At 30.7% G+C, this 17,155-nt stretch overlaps 2 protein-coding genes across 2 annotated transcripts; one reads left to right on the top strand and one right to left on the bottom strand.

Moving 5' to 3' along the window:
- Nucleotides 1-343: 343 nt before the first annotated feature.
- Nucleotides 344-4,994, top strand: LOC140058739 (kelch domain-containing protein 10-like). Its single transcript, XM_072104465.1, has 8 exons — nt 344-579; nt 1,245-1,414; nt 1,730-1,814; nt 1,941-2,095; nt 2,388-2,657; nt 3,038-3,158; nt 3,500-3,639; nt 4,017-4,994. The coding sequence occupies exons 1-8, from the start codon at nt 522-524 to the stop codon at nt 4,230-4,232; spliced, it is 1,215 nt and encodes a 404-aa protein (XP_071960566.1). The 5' UTR covers nt 344-521; the 3' UTR covers nt 4,233-4,994.
- Nucleotides 4,995-7,557: 2,563 nt separating this feature from the next.
- LOC140059129 (uncharacterized) lies at nt 7,558-16,251 on the bottom strand. Its single transcript, XM_072104973.1, has 2 exons — nt 15,459-16,251; nt 7,558-10,822 (listed from the first exon to the last, which is right to left on the bottom strand). Exons 1-2 carry the CDS (start codon nt 15,843-15,845, stop codon nt 10,466-10,468), a joined length of 744 nt encoding a protein of 247 aa, XP_071961074.1. The 5' UTR covers nt 15,846-16,251; the 3' UTR covers nt 7,558-10,465.
- Nucleotides 16,252-17,155: the final 904 nt, after the last annotated feature.

A 17,155-nucleotide genomic window follows, 5' to 3' on the forward strand; every position in this document is an offset into this window, starting at 1 on the left:
ACACGTTCTCTCAGTGCAGTCAGGCATATCATCAACAAACAATTTATTACTCCAGTCGTCGTAAGAGGGCGTCATTTATAAAAAACACCGGAAGTAGTATTAAAGAGTACCGGAAGTATATAATTGTTAAAGGTCATAATTAACTATAACCGGAAGCGGAAGTATAAGGTCATTATAATAATATAAAATAACAAAAGTAGTGTTATAAAGGTTAGGATACCAGACGTCATTATTTATAAATAATTATCTAGCTTGGTATTAAAAGACGTTTATATAAACCATCGAGGTATACCTCCATGTATAAACAAAAAGGCCTATATCTATAGTTTTCAAAAACTCTTTGTTTATTTGGCCTATATACTTTTTTGTACGCAACTTCCGGTATAATAATGACCTTTAACGACAATTGTACTTCCGGTAAACTTCAAAACTTCCGTTTCTGTGACCCCTGCCCTTTCGCACATGAATCGTATGTATTTTTTTAACCCGATCGTATTGGATCCCCGTCACACATTTATAAAATGGCCTTACCTTTAAAAGTGGGGCATTTCGTGCAAATTTCATCTATAGATAATAATGGTTAGTTAATATATATAGCCTACAAGGCATATCTAGGCCTAGGTTGTAGTAATTTTTTCATTAAATTACATTTACACGCGTGAACATCCCAACCAACCAACTCAACCAGACCGTTGATGTATAGGCCTAGCTAGGCCTTAGTTTAGGCTAAAAAGGCCTAGAGATCTAGCGTCAGCCGAGTCTAGCTTGGCCTAGCTAGAAGGCCTATATAAGACTCCCTAGCTAGGCCTGGTTTAGTAGGATATGCCTAGCTACTATTAGCTAGGCTTTTTAGCTAGCCCTATTCAAGATAGCTAGGCCTAGGCTACCCTATTTTATCGGTCTTTTTAATGCTAATGATGCACCTCCACACCACACAGTGCAGTCTCTCGACTCGAGCTTAACACAATTTAAAAACATTCACCCACTGCCGCCTGGGCCAAAGTTGCGAAAGTACAGTAGCGCTGTTCTTTTTTGTCAAATAAGTTCAGTATTAAATATGATTAATAATTATTATTTTACATTTGACAATAAATATATAATAAAGAGATAGTCTAGCTAGGCCTAATTGGATAAAAATAAAGAAATTTTCTATTTATCAAGACTACCAAAATTAATTTGAGCAAGTTCAGAACTCTATTTATTGAGAACTCGTAATTTTATTGTTTTAATTTTTATACACGCAGGTTATACAGAAGAAAAGCAACCATACCCCCGAAGTGGACACTGCTGCGTTGCCAATAGCGGACATCTTATAGTTTATGGCGGCTACCACCCTGAATATCAATACTCATTTGAAGAGGATGAAGATGATGATGTCTCATCACTTTTTATATATAACAAAGTCTTTAAAGAAGTAAGAGAACTTCATGGCACAAGAAACAACTTCAAAAAATAGTTATTAAATTATTTTTGTAAAAAAGACACAGAATAGCCAAGACTTAAAGATTACGTTTCACATACAAATTAAACAGAAAACCATAAAGAATTTGTCAACCAAATGTTGGTTTTACAATAAACAATAAATGATGCTTTGATGTACAATGCTACCATACTGAAGTTGCTGGAACATTTTTCACTAAAGGTTTGGGACAAGAGCCCACACTGTTTTTTTAGATGTGCGTATATTTGAAAATATTATTTATACTGTATAATTTATATTGCATTCCAGCTGTGGTGTTTTAATCTAACAACATGTGAATGGCAGGAAGTTGATACCAGGGGTCAACCACCGGCTGAAACAGCATCTATGTCCAGTAAGTTATTATTTTTTATCTTAGATTCAGTACTTTAATTTTACTAAGGTTGAACGTTCATTTTTGCCATTTCTATATGTTAAAACAAAAGAGAGAAATTAAATTTGTTGTTTGGTTTGTTTTTAGTGGTGTTGTCGGGCCAAACCTTGTTACTTTTTGGTGGTACAGGATTTCCATGGGGTAAAAGAAGCAATGATAAAATACATATGTTAAATATGAAGAAACAAGAATGGGATATCTTGAAGTGTTCTGGAGATTTTCCACCTGGAAAATATGGCCAGGTAAGGCAGATAATGATAGAGTGTAAAGGCTCAATTTAGCACTATTCAAACTTAAAATGTGTAAGTGAAAATACTCTTGACAAACCCTTGCATCCTCATGGTCAAGGGAAAACATCTTCTACTTAGGTCAAGTACGTCAAAAAAAAAATGTAAGTAAAATGACCATATCATACTAGTCAACTAGACTTACAAAAAGTCACACTAAATTCTTGTGCTGTGTGAATATCAAACATATTGATTATGATAGTTTTTCACATTTAAAAACTGCTAAAATTTCTGTTTATCTTTTTAGGCCATGTGTTTACATCAAGGAAGCGTTTACATATTTGGAGGATGCCGCCAAGTTTGTCCGGGGGAATTTCATTTCAACTCCGAACTTCATGAACTTAATCTCAGTAGAAAAACGTGGAAGAAGTTACATGAGAACTTGCCAAATGATTTTTCAGAGGACTCTCTTTGCCGCGGGATGTATAGGCATTCCATTGCTATTCATAGTAATAAAATGTTTGTTATAGGCAGCAGTTGGCATGAATTAAAGTATAAACCACATTTTTTGAACATGGTAAGGAGTAGTACTTGTAGTTATACTATGACAGGATTGTCAGTTTGGTCATAGTGATAGTTTGCGCATCTACAACAATTTGAAAATCAGGAATGGAGATTTATTAGCGTATATGCATATGTTTTAGTTTAATAATAAATTAGAATATTTCCTAATCATTTTACAAATACATCAAATTATCATTTTATTGTTATAGTAACAAAGTGTAATTTCCCAAAACATGTAACTTAAAAAGTTGCAGTCTTTTCCAGCCTAGGCCGGCCAATATGAACTGGTTTTGGCCACCTTTTCAAATGGTCTTAAATTGTTATGACTGTAAACTTCCTAAAAACACATTGATAAATAAGATATTTATATGTTTCTTCATGATTGTAAACTAGGTTCATGTTTATGATCTGGAAACTAGGAAATGGGAGTATACAACAACGAAAGCTTCTAGATCATTTGATCATCCATATCCAAAGAGGAGAGTATACCATAGTTGCTGTCACTGGAAAAACAGTAAATACATTTTATGTTCCTACTTGACATGCATGCACAAATATACATAAAATAACTATTTAATAACAGTATTCAAACTGAGTAGAAGATTTACGTATACTGCTCCAAATAGTATGTGGTCATCTCCATTGTGATCACCTTCATTGTGGTCATCTTCACTATGATTATCTTCATTTTCGTCATCTTCATTGTGATCGTGTGTATCTGCATTTCCTCAGTTTCAGCTTAGGAACTTGCAAATTCACATAATTCACAGATTAAATACTGATATAATAAAGTGGTTTAAAAAAAATTGCAAAATCAAATTATTAACAAGAAATGTACTTTGTTATTATTTGCAGATATATACATGTGTGGTGGTCATAATAGTAGCTATATATATGATGATTTGTGGCGATTGAATCTAGAGACATTACAGTGGTCTAAGCTTTCTGCAACAATGCCTGTTCCAACTTTCTTTCACACAGCAGCTGTTACACCTGTAAGTCAATTAAAATATTTCCTAACCAGTCTATCTCAATAGAACAACTTTCTCACACAAAAATAACTGGTCTGTGGTCAGACTTTAATAATCAATTTCTACTGTATATACTTACAAAGTGTAATAATTTAAAATCTGTATGTTTGAATCAAGTATAAGTTAAAACTGGTTCTCTAAGTATTGTCTTTGAATAGGCATTGATTCTGTTTCATTTAAGCTCATTCATACTGGTAATTTTCTGTGACTCCCAGCCACATCTACAACTGTTCACTGTTTTTATTTGAGCAATGCTAGTAGAACATTACGAGGTGTTTGTGATTCACCAGTTTATAAATGGAAATAAAAAAACTTCTTTTTTAAACTTTTTTTTGACATAGGCTGGTTGTATGTACTTATATGGTGGTGTGACATCACTGTCAGAGCGAGCCAGAACGTCAGCCATATTTAGGATCTGGTTAGATGTACCCAGTCTGCTGGAGATCTCATGGAATTACCTGCATCAACTCTTTCCTCATTTACGTAAGCTCTCAGATACACAGTTATTTACCCTTGGTATACCATCACTTCTGTTAGACCGATTGAAACCATACTAAGTTTTCATTGAAGTATATTATTTTTTATCTTGTACATAAATAATTGATGTTTGTTGTGGTTTTTAAAACTACATTAGGCTTTTATACACATGGCCCTTGCATATTATGTATCAATTGAAAGTTTATACAGTTTTCCACAATTTAGCAATATACATTTTATTGAAAAACTTTTTGCATAAACTTTCCCAACAAAAGTTGTTAGAATACCATAAATTATTTTCATCAAATAACAATAGTTTATAAAACATTTGAAGCAATTACACATATTTTTTGAATCATTATGAGAAATCCAAATTCATGGAATTGAAAGTAAAAACAGTATGTAGAATCGTGACTGTTCAAAATTGTTGTTTATTTCACTTTTGCAATCACAATTTTTAATTTCTAATCATATTATGAAACGCCACTATACTAGAATGTTATTAACAATATCTACTTCATAATCAGAATTCCAGTAGGTGCTGTATGTTGATTTCCATCATGCATAAAAATCTAGCTGTTTGAAGGATTATATTGCACCATTTTATATTTATAATATCATTTTCAATATCAAAAACTTGCATAATATATTTAAATATTTAAAATTATTTAAATAATAAATGAAGTAATATATTTATATTATATTTTAATTTAGTTTTTTTAACACATTGTGTGTGATGAGTAGCAACTATATTTGTATATATATTTTAAAGTTGAAAAATAGAAGAAAATAGAAAAGAACGGAGTTACTTTAATAAATGGATTGATGATACTAAAGAAAAACTTTGTTTATAAGAGTTGTTTTGTTTCCTCTCTAGAACAAACAAATCACTCACTTGAAGAGCATAATTAAAAGAGGTCGGTCTCTCTTGATGTTTCTACAGATTCATATTTTTTTTCGGCAAAAATATCTCTTTCGAATATTTCAAAAAATGATTTATGCACATCAATTTTTTTACTTTAAAAAACTATTAATAAAACAATACAGGTTTTTTTCATTTTGTTTTTCCATTTGAAGTTGTTAATTAAATATTAGTAAAATGTAATTGTTTAATATACAAACATTGTTTTGTTGATTAAGTCCAAATATTTTAATTATTGAACAATATTTGACCACTCAACTGCAAATACTGTTTAACATTGACCTGAGAGCATTGTTGACACTAGAACTATGTCCTTGATCAAGTCCACTAAATTGCCTTAGGGAAGGTTCACATTGTAGCAATGCTAATTACTTTGTGCAGAATCAGTACACAAACAACTTATCTTCAAATTGTAACCCTGCTTCAAATGTCAACAACTAAAAATACTAAATGTCAAGTTAATTAATATATAGATTTGTATTTTCTGCAGAGCTACGTATTACCATTATCAATTCCACACGCATTACAGAGAGCAGAGCTATAAACGTATTACCATTATCAATTCCACACGCAATACAGAGAGCAGAGCTATAAACGTATTACCATTATCAATTCCACACGCAATACAGAGAGCAGAGCTATAAACGTATTACCATTATCAATTGCACAAGCAATACAGAGCAGAGCTATAAACGTATTACCATTATCAATTCCACACGCAATACAGAGAGCAGAGCTATAAAACGTATTACCATTATCAATTCCACACGCAATACAGAGAGCAGAGCTATAAACGTATTACCATTATAAATTCCACACGCAATACAGAGCAGATCTATAAACGTATTACCATTATCAATTCCACATGCAATAGTTATATTCTTCAGATACGCAGATTTTTATATTTATCTTATTTATATATTTTTATTATATATTTTTTCCTCACTCCTGAGGACGATCAAAGCATATTGATCGGAACGTTGAGAAACTCATGTTCTTTTTAGAACTAATACATGTGGTGTACCGCAAACTTAAATCAACAATACTAATTGTACTAGAATCTTGTAGAAAAGTATAGCATAGATGTGCATAAAATAGATTCATATAGCATAGATGTGCACAGAATAGATTCATATAGCATAGATGTGCATAGAATAGATTCAAATAGCATAGATGTGCATAGAATAGATTCATATAGCATAGATGTGCATAGAATAGATTTATATAGCATAGATGTGCATAGAATAGTTTCAAATAGATGCCTATAATAGAGCCTAGTAATTGCTTCAGTAATTTCTCAATCGTTCCTGACAAGTTGATTTAAGTACGCTTTGTAGTCAATTAGGAGCCTGTCAGCCTGTAACCTATAGATCTTAATCAATATAGTGATTATCATACAAGCATTAAGCATTGAAAATATTTATCAAATAGGTTTCCTTGTCATGTGATGCTGCCTTCACTTGGGGATACTGAGAAATGCGTATGTGTAGGCACGCCATCTTAATTTAATATTCAATCTATTAGCTTCTCATCATCAGAAATGTTAATATTTTATATTACAGTATCTCAATTCCTTTAGGATGACATAAATGTTGATGATGTTATCTCAGGAGGCAATAATACACTTCTGCTCTTATAATGAAATTTCATTAGACTAGACTTTTTAAATCATCAATTTTGTGTAATAAACACATATTTGATTAAGACAATTCTGCACTGGAAATTGTTTCTCCTTTTTAAAATTTAGAAAACAAAATATTTATATATTAATTTTTAATTACAGAATACAAGAGACATTTTTTAATCTATTATTTTTTTTAACTGTTTCATTTACCTCCGCCAAGGAGGTATATGTAATCGGTAGCGTGTGTTTGTTTGTTTGTTTGTTAGCAGGATTATTCAAAAAGTAATTACAAGATCTTTACCAAAATAAATATACAGATAGATATGTGGTCAAGACCATTCCATTAAATTTTGGGACCATTTGGGACCATGGTCCAAATTCTGGACCACTTTTTGAGTATACTTTTCAGACCTGCTAGTGTTTAAAGATAGGACAGAATTTTTCAAAAGCCGGCGAGCAGTCCTAAAGTAACAAGTAAACTAAAATTGCATTTTCTCGAGAACTACTTGTCCAAAAAACTTCATTTTTGTACAAGAGGCAAGAGTTATAATTTGTGATTTGTAATTTTAAAACATAATTTGATTTTAAATGCACATGCATGTTTTTTGATGTGAGTAGTTTAAAAAACTATTTCTGTTCAAATTCACTCGTTTGATTTTCGCGTTGCTGTTCTATTGTTAGTCATCTAAAGCTATTGTTAATTGAAAGGCTTGTTACATAACCATTACACCAAACTCGCATACACATGCTTGTAGTGAAATTAGCCTAAATCACAAACAGCATTAAGACACACACAAATATATGTATATTTTTTTTTTACCGGCGAAATCTTATGTATGAGAATTTTACAGTAGGCGAAGGTATGCACTCTTGGAGTGGCTTTCTAGTTATTGTATTGTTATGATGGTTGCTAATGATCAGCTTGGATAGGTCACCCTCATAAAATATTGTTGAAAGAAATAAATTAGTACAACAGATAAACCAAACAAACAATGAATGCTATTAAATGTGATTGAATCTTTATTTTGGAAACATTTGTCGATAGTAAACACAGCCTTTCCACAATACATTAAAAAAAAGATTTTATACCATGATGATGCAAATAAAACTTTGCAGTTTACATGGAAAATAATAATAACATGCATTTGTTGTTTTATTTCAGAAACAATGTGTACATATAACACACATATCCATCATTAATAAATCAAAAATAATTTGGATAATAAAATACATCAAATATTACTTAAGTAATTCCATGTGTAATTCATAAAGAAATATCTATAATAATTAAACTTCAAATTTAAGACGTCATAACCAAAGACAAAAAAAAATATTATTCAATTTAATCGAATATTTTATTCATGAAAGGACTCTAAAAGAAAACAAATAAATAAATTTAATAAATTCTTAATACCATAATAATGTTAAATACGGTAGACACCACAACATATTTAAATATTTAGTACTAAAAGCAAGTAAATTATCATTTTATTAGTACAGGCAATGTGGAAAAAAATATCGTCAAAATGACAGGAATTGTTTAAACAAGACATAATTTTGATTTATTACATAAATGATTTTGAGCTGCAAGAATGTTATTGTTTAGTACACGACGGCCTGTGGCAGTATGCATGTTGAATAACGTCTAAATTACCGCCATTTTGAAAATTATGATACATGGGTATAGATAACCTATTTCAACAGCCATTAAAAGCCAGCAATAACATGCAATAATCTTCAATTTATTTGTCATTAAAAATTCACTTTCACATTCCTATTGCAAGTTTCTAAATTTTTGTAAAAAACATTGTTTCCCTTTACTCAAACTTTATTGCAAACAAACCCTTATTTAATTATAAATTAAAAATATATATAATATGTAAAAGGATAACCAAAATATCATATTTAATTCTCATCTCATTCACTTCTACCGTGGCCAGAATAAAACAAAATGAAGCGTAGTGATATCATTAAAAATAGGAGGTTATAACTCTAATATAATAATAATAATAAATTTAAAAAACCGATATCTCATATTTAAAAAATCACTTTTGTTGTATTAACTACAGATGATAGCATGGCAAGAGTTGTTAATGGCATGTAAATCAAATTAAAATCAATAAAACACCACAGATATTCTGATCAATAATGCATGATGGGATATCAGTTAAAAGACATGCCTAACAGCTCAAATTCAATGGAATGCTGCATCTGTTAAAACAAAATTATTCAAAAGTCACTGAATGTATGTTTTAATATCGCCAAAATTAGTCGCATATAGATTATACAAAAATTCAATAATTGGTCAGATGTTTTTGCTGTAATCTGATGTATTTACACTCACAGAACCACTGAGTGGAACTTAAACGCATGATATCATCAATTCAAAAATTAAATTATATCTAATAATAAAGTACTTTATCATTTTATGTTCAACAAATTCTATAAACTATTCATAAATATTTTGTAATAAATTAATTAAATTAGCTACGTACAAGGTATAATATAAATACACAAGATAATGTAAAAGACATGAGTTCTGTACATTATAAATACTACAAACAACAAACATTTTATTAAAACATTTAACTTCACTTTTAGCATTTTTGTGGCAGTGACAATGAGAACAGAAGCAGTTGAAGCAGCAGGCACAAATTACAACAGTGTTTGTTTATTTACAAATTAAGACTGTCAAAGTTTTACTTGAGTGTCTTAATAAGGGTGTATTATAAAAACAACTATCTTATTTCATTATGAAAGGTACATCACATCACCTTTCTAAACTCTAGGAGTCATTCTTTATAAAGCGAGATTTTTTGTTTGTTTTTGTTAATAATTTTTAAAATGACATACATATTGTATCTAGGGAAAGTTTGGAGAGTGATGGGTTTACTTTCAGACATGAGAAAGAAATGCTAGGAATACATCAAAATTGAGATTGAGATTAAATAATTTGTAGCATTTTAAATGCATTTAAAAGGAAGGATATGTTTATCTTTGGTGTTTTAGGGGTCTGAAGTGTTGTCTAATAATAATGTCTAGGTAAATTATAACATTCAAAATTGTTTCTTTTTACTATGGACACTTCTAGTTCATTTTTCAGTGTAAATTCTGCATTCACCCTCAATTAGTCACCATCAATTTTAGTCCACAATAAGTTTGAGAAATTCTGTTTCCATCCGGAAAAAGGGGGAAATGTTTCTTCAAGGAATGCTGCTACCTACCAACCTACTGGTTGCTGATTATCTTTTCCGTACCCATAAGGATATACAATAGTCATCGTTTAACGGTACTGTGCAAATTGTCGTGGCCGAGAAGCAAAAGAGTTGTCTCAACTGTGACTACTCTCTGTTTCTTTACCAAGTCATGTTTTTTGACATATTCTTCCTACTATCTATTACCTAAATCCTGATTTTACTGTTTGTTTTTCTCCAATAATTTCTGCAATTTCTTTTTCATTCATTTTTTATGCATAGTTATTTTTGTACACACTTGTGAAATTTACCTTTTCTAACTACTCAATCTTTGATTAAAACTGCCTACATCATCTGTATGATGTTAATTATACTTCATTCTGCAATTTTTAAATTAATTTTCTTCTGGTCTAATTACTTTAAAACACTTAACAATTCTTTCCTGGCATTTTATCACACTTTCAAATTATGTTATTAAACATAGTAACACATTCATAAGAAACCCTTTATTAAAACCTGTTCATACAGCTGTCACGCCTCAGTGAACAGCTATAGCTCTTCTATCCGTTCTCTTCATGCTCCCATCTGCGTGTTCAGACCAAATGCGCCGATAAACACATTTATTATTAGAATGAGAAAAATAAGAGCAGTTGCCCAATTGTTGAGTTTATCAAGACGTCTCTGATGGTACATGTTGTTGAGATTGTCACGGCCAAGAAGTAAAAGAATTACGCCGACTGCGATTTGCAGGATGAATGAAAGAATCAACATCGTCATAACAAAACCGTAGAAATGATATGATGGGCCTTGAATTATCAAGACTTTAAACTGCGATGCATTGGCCAGTAGTAGAGATACGTCCAGTAAGCCCTCTGCAATTGTCTTCTTTGTAGCATAGGCATTGTAATCAATTGGGCGGGGCTGGGGGTTCTACAAAAACAAAAAAAAGACATATTAATTTAAAATAATCAAATTTGTTGAAAATAGTAAATATTTATATATAGTGTTTTCTCAAAATGTATCAAAGCATCAGCTTAACAGAATTATGAAAACCTGGAAAAGGAAAGATATGCACAGAAATAAAAGAAACATATTATTGTGGGAATGGGCATTTTCTAATTGACATGACATTACCCATCATACATAAAAACCAGTAAACAAGTGTCATCATTCGGTTTGTCCTTGAAATTGTTGCAGTTCATTGTTTGTGAAATCAATATTTTTTATAGTTAACAAACAATTTAAATTCTATAACAAAATCTATTGCTATACAAATATATGTTAGATAGTAGACTACTACGAGACAGAAAAACCATGTAAAATCTCCCTCCACCAACCCTATATTGTAATCCAGGGGGTTGCGATTGGAGCTCCTCCTAAAAAAATGAAATTATAACTATTCTATTTTGGATCTTCCCCCTACTACACCTCCCACCCCCTGCCCCAACAAAAATAAACCAAAATGAACAGCTACGCTACTGTACTTTAGTTCACTTTATCAATATGCGAAACAACCAATTTTAACTACAGTAGGGTAGATAATTTTTGGAAAAAAATAGAAAAATACCTCCATTGTGTTTGGAAAGGAAGAAAATGCATCAACCAGCCTTTCATAAAACACCATGGTTTTTACCGTAGTTCAGATACTAACAGAAATAATCCATCAATCTCAGGTACTAAGTTCCTGATTACAACACACCAGATCAATTAATAATGCAGTAACCAATCAAGACATTTATCAACAAACCCACAAATTGAATCAGCATGGTGAAAGGAATTATGGAGAATACTTATTTCTCCATGATGAAATTAATTAACAGACAATGCAGGTGAAAAAATGAAACGAAGCAAGCATAACAGGGGAACAAACAGTGGCGTACTTAATGAGATCCCATTTGTAGATGGTCCAGCGATTTAACGAATCTGATAAACTAATTTCTTTATTCTTAATCAGACAGCTTAAGGAACTAGAGACTTGTGAACAGTGGTACATTATTGGTGGTTGGGTAATCCCTTGTCCTGTGGTATGTAATTAAACCTGTTTGCGTAGCGTGGGTTGCGGTGAGTGGCAAAATATTAAAATGATCTGATCTTGTAAATAATAATAATAATAATAATACCAGATTTATATAGCGCCCTTTTCATGAGTAATCATGCTCAAAGGCGCTTTACAAGCATTATTACACCAGTATTTTTTGGGATCAAACACGTATGGAAACATACTCCCATAATGCAGCCGGTAACCAGCGCAGTTGTGTCTAGATCTAACTGGGTACCCATTTATACACCTGGGTGGAGAGAGGCAACGTAAGTAAAGTATCTTGCCTACGGATACAAGCAATGCGGCGAGAGTTGGATTCGAACCTAGGTCTGACGATCGGTAGTCCAACGTCCAACACACTGCGCCACATGCCCTCCACAAACAAATGTTTCTTCAGCATGTTTCATTTTCATCAAGGATTTCCTAACATTTTCATTAAAAAAAAATTATAATAAAGAAGAGGATAACCACAACCAACAACCAAAAGGTTCTGAGTTCAAATCTTGGTTATTTCTGCTTTTTCTCATTCTCACAGATTTTCACATCTTTATCATTTCTAAATTAATAAATATTCTTTATATATCAACTGGGGTTTAGAATTTGTTCTGTGTTAATATATATATATATATATATATATAAAGTTTGTATCTCCATTGAAATCCAGCCACTGATACCCACAGCATTGTAATTTTTTCAGTAATTTGCCTTTGGATTTATACTGTATATAAATTGACAGGCACATGTTATTAAGGGCAATAATATTATTGCACTGATTTCAATAAACAAATTAACCAATTTAATTTTTCTATATATTTTTGTTTATATATATTAATGTTCAGGTAATAATTTAATGCATGTTGATGATGTGCATAATACTAGTAAATGACAAATTAAATTAAACATTTTTTTTTCTAATAAACAACTTAAAATAGAAGCTCATAACCATAATATTAATGTGGAAATAAATGTCACAAATTTCAACAAATCCTCAGATTCTACAAAAAATACACGAAAACACCTGAAAATCTTATTTATGAAAACACATGCTAAAAATATCTAAAGAAAATGCAATTAACCTAATTTGAGTTGCATGCATTATCTTTGAATCAACTAAATAATTCAAATCAAATAAAAAAGCCATCAAGAACGACTGAATCCATCAGTACAATCATCCGGAATAAACACGATGACAGATGGTCCGACGGAATTGAAGAAACATCTTAGATATAAAGCACGTCAAATCCAAATCAGCAGAGCCATGGTGCATGCTCAGTTTTCAATTCGAAAAATTTAACTTGTTTTTTATGCAAAATACGTTACCTCCATGCAGGCTTCAAATATGTTGGATAGTGAACTGTGAGCATTAAGTGACATGAGTCCACTCCTCTTTTAAAAAAAAACCTCAGGTGTTGTTCCCCGTCAATCCTAATGCATGCGTGTCTTCTTTTCGATAATTTCCATTGTGTGGACGTTGTCATGTAGAGCCGAGCGGATTGATTATACGCATTCGACCATAATATAATTCGTGCATGCTCAAACAATGCTAATAATAATTTTGTTATCAAAATGGAACATTCCATTTTTACAACAGGGTTATTAATAAGATTTAAATGAAGCTAGTTTAATGTAATTATGTTGATTATGTTAATGGTATGATTGCATTAAGATTACGTTGACCATCTTTACTTATTACTATACTATCAATAAAATTCTTTCTTCTCAGAAAATCACAAATAAATATGCATTTAATGTTCATTTTCAAATAATTAAGCACATTTTTCAAGTTAAATCAAAAGTCAAATACCCTCTTTTCAAAATAGTTTTTATCTCAACAAATTGTCGCATTACATATTGAAATTTGTAACATTATGCATACATAATTTTATAATATAAAAATCCATATCTGAAAGCTTATAACTTCCAACAATGCATTACTATTTTATAAAAATTTGTATTGGATAGATATGATACAAAAATTGATATGATTGTCAAAAGAATTTTAGTATTATGACTCTATAAAACATTTGTTAATTCATATTAGTTTGGTATCAATTTTACTATTATTAAATGTGTCATTAATATTGACTTGATACAGTATATTTCATACATTTTACACTTTTACTACATTTTACTACTTTGTAGAATTATTATCTAAACAGTATATTTAATCAGTATTATTCTTGTAAATTTAATGTGTAATACTATCTATTGATTTTTATATGAAACTGAATATTGTATTTAACATATTAATAATAGTTGTTAGTATTGAAATGCTTGGTTAGAAAACCGAGCATTGTCATCTTTTATCAGACTTGTGTTTTTAGCAGTTTTTTCCTATTTTAATCAGTGTTATAACCTATTGAGTAATGTATGAATCTTAATGTTGTATGAAACAGTTTCATTTTTAATTTATTTTACATAAATCATGTTAAACATTTACTCTTCTGCAATATGAATCATAGTATATAGTAAATCCAATAATAATAATTAATTATAGCCTCTCTGTTATTACGGCTGGCAACAAAGATTATTGCTTCAAACATATGCCATTTCTTTCAAACTTTTGAATAATATTCTAATAATCTCTTTTTAATATCAGATGATTGTGGTGTAATATTTCATATGAAAATTTGATTTATTAATAATTATTGAAAAACCTAAATTCAACTTTTTTTTTTCAGCTTGATTAAGGTAAGCATTATTGTAAAGTTATTTTACTTTAAAAAAAAATGTGTGTTATTCACAGTTTGTTTACCTCAACATGAAAATGTGTGTATAGGTTGGAGTCTGATACTTTACACTCGCTGTGCTTTATCATAAATATGTATTCCAATCTATAAATCATAAACGGCCCAATGAGAAAATATATAATGAGTGGAAAGGTCATTCCAAATGATACTCAAATTCTGGTCTTCTAATAGTCATTCTGTAGTTATTAAAAAATGAAAAATATTCCACTGTTGAGGCATTAATAAACGAAAAGTTCCATATAAACATCTTCAACATGATATGCAGCCATTTTATATCTTATAAGACTCTACAGTGATTCAGAAATGAGTCACAAACTTAAATTTATTATTATCAAAATTAGAAGAGGGACCATGCTTGGTGGAATTAAGATTACCATCCATTCTTAAACACCACTCTTGGGATAAAAAGGATTTAGCAGTTGCTCACAACTTAAGTCTTTATTTCAGAGTCCATCTAATTTGATATTTTCCTTTTGTTTTTTAAGAGAGTGTTATTTAATTGAATATGCCATTGTGTATTTAGTGTAATCAAGATACTGTGATATCAAGATTTTTTTTAAGTAGTACAATGTCACTTAAAATTTATATTGTAAACCTTTAAAAATAGTGTTGTATCTTCAATACTATTATTTATCTTCAAATTTTGTAAAATAATATTAATTTACACTAAATAGGGGTTATCAGTTACAGCTAGAAAAAAACAATTGGCTCATACAAGGTAAGCATGAACTATTTTTGTTTACCATTGATGAAATTAAATATAAAAAAAATTTACCCCCGATATTGGTGTTGCTGGAACCGTAGTGACGTCATCTTGAGGACTCAAATCCAGAACTTCCAACTTTCTCTGTGGTTTTCTAACACTGCCTTGGTTTGCAATAACTGAAAATGACCTCTTCTTTTCTTTCAGTGGTGAATCTCCTGATGCCTCCGAGTACCGTCCTCTGCTGATGTTTGAAGGTGTTGAAGGACCATGTCGATGAATAAGTGGCGAGCTCTCTGGACCGTGGAATTCTATTTCATCATCTCTATCCCGAGGATTAAGTGGTTGTATATCTCCTAACTCAAAACGTCTTCGAACATCTAATGTTGCTCTGTTAGATGGATCATCATGAAGCGATGCTTCTGCAAGAGGACTTGCATGCCCTTCACTGTCTTCCATTAGAAACTGGTGATATCAGAAATATATTATAATATATACTTTTCCAAGATATCAAAAATATTCCTTAAACTTTTATCATTCCATATGTCGCTCTACTGAGTAGGCATATATGTCAGTATTCCATAACTTTGTATGAAGAAAAGGTCAATAAATTTCCTTCACAACACATAACCACTGATGCATTCAAAAATAAATTGCTGTGAGTCTCAAAAAAGCTGAATACACTTCCTCCGGTCGCAGTAAACAGACAGTTTCACAGTAGGCATGTAGTGTTTGTCTTCAACTCTCCAAACATACAGCTCTCTCTTAGTGTGAAATCCAATAAACCGAATCAATTTCCAGCTCTATGATCATGCTATAGCCTAACACATCCACGCTATTCCAATTAGCAGACTGTAATTCATCAGTGTTTATTGGAGCCAGTCTGCTGCCATCTATCAGCTAATCAATTGTTAACTTGATTGTTGAACGCTTCCATTGATGTTTGAAATTAATAGTCTTTTGTACTTAATTGTCAACGAGAACAGCTGGTGGTAACAAGTTAAGCTTCATATGTACAGTAAATTATGGGCCTATATCAATCAACAACTTATTTTGCATTTGGTTCCAAAAGCTAGTTAAAATAAATCTTAATGGAAAATGATTCAAAAAATATATCTGAAGGCCAAAAATTGTAAAAGTCAACTTCGTGAAGATTTAAATATTTGTTTAGACCACAGATAATAGAAAAATATTCTCAAAGATGAATGATATAGTCAATTAAAGAACAAAATGTCTGTTATTGTCCTGATAAAATCCTCACATTGTCCAGTTAGAGTAATTTAAATAAAAAACAAAGTACCTTATCTATAATATAATCTTTTTTTCCTAAAACCCTTTTCAAATTAGCATTCCCAAGTACCAAATGAAAATTTTACAATAATTTGGTTTTAAATTATTAATTTCTATTTTAAATTTCCAAAATTGATTGATAAGGCGTTTTTCAGATGAGGCGCGATTTCACAAAAAAAATCAATTATTCATTTGTCGATTGATTTGCTTTGTCCAGAAGAATTGATAGGACAGGATATATACAAACAACATTTTTTGTTTTATATAAATGTTCAATGGTTTAATAATAGAACTATTGCATTTTTATATTTCATTAATTTTACTTTTTTTTGTTTCTTGGCCTTTGCCAGAAACAATAATGGGTTACTCAAGCTGAAGTCTTTATTATCAATGAAAAAGCTGGCAGGCACCCAAAAAGTAATAATAATCCTACTGTTTATGATGATTACAAATTTTGTTTCCATCATTATTGATTCAAT

This window comes from Antedon mediterranea, chromosome 9 (assembly GCF_964355755.1).
Source record: "Antedon mediterranea chromosome 9, ecAntMedi1.1, whole genome shotgun sequence".
Classification (NCBI taxonomy): domain Eukaryota; kingdom Metazoa; phylum Echinodermata; class Crinoidea; order Comatulida; family Antedonidae; genus Antedon; species Antedon mediterranea.

Excerpts from the sequence above, each read along its gene's own strand:
- LOC140058739 (XM_072104465.1), top strand. The coding sequence starts at position 522 with ATGGCCTTACCTTTAAAAGTGGGGCATTTCGTGCAAATTTCATCTATA. Across the intron at positions 580-1,244 it reads TTCATCTATAGATAATAATG|GTTATACAGAAGAAAAGCAA; the intron begins GTTAGTTAATAT and ends TTATACACGCAG. Across the intron at positions 3,159-3,499 it reads TTGCTGTCACTGGAAAAACA|ATATATACATGTGTGGTGGT; the intron begins GTAAATACATTT and ends TATTATTTGCAG.
- LOC140059129 (XM_072104973.1), bottom strand. The coding sequence starts at position 15,845 with ATGGAAGACAGTGAAGGGCATGCAAGTCCTCTTGCAGAAGCATCGCTT. Across the intron at positions 10,823-15,458 it reads CAGCAACACCAATATCGGGG|AACCCCCAGCCCCGCCCAAT; the intron begins GTAAATTTTTTT and ends TTGTTTTTGTAG.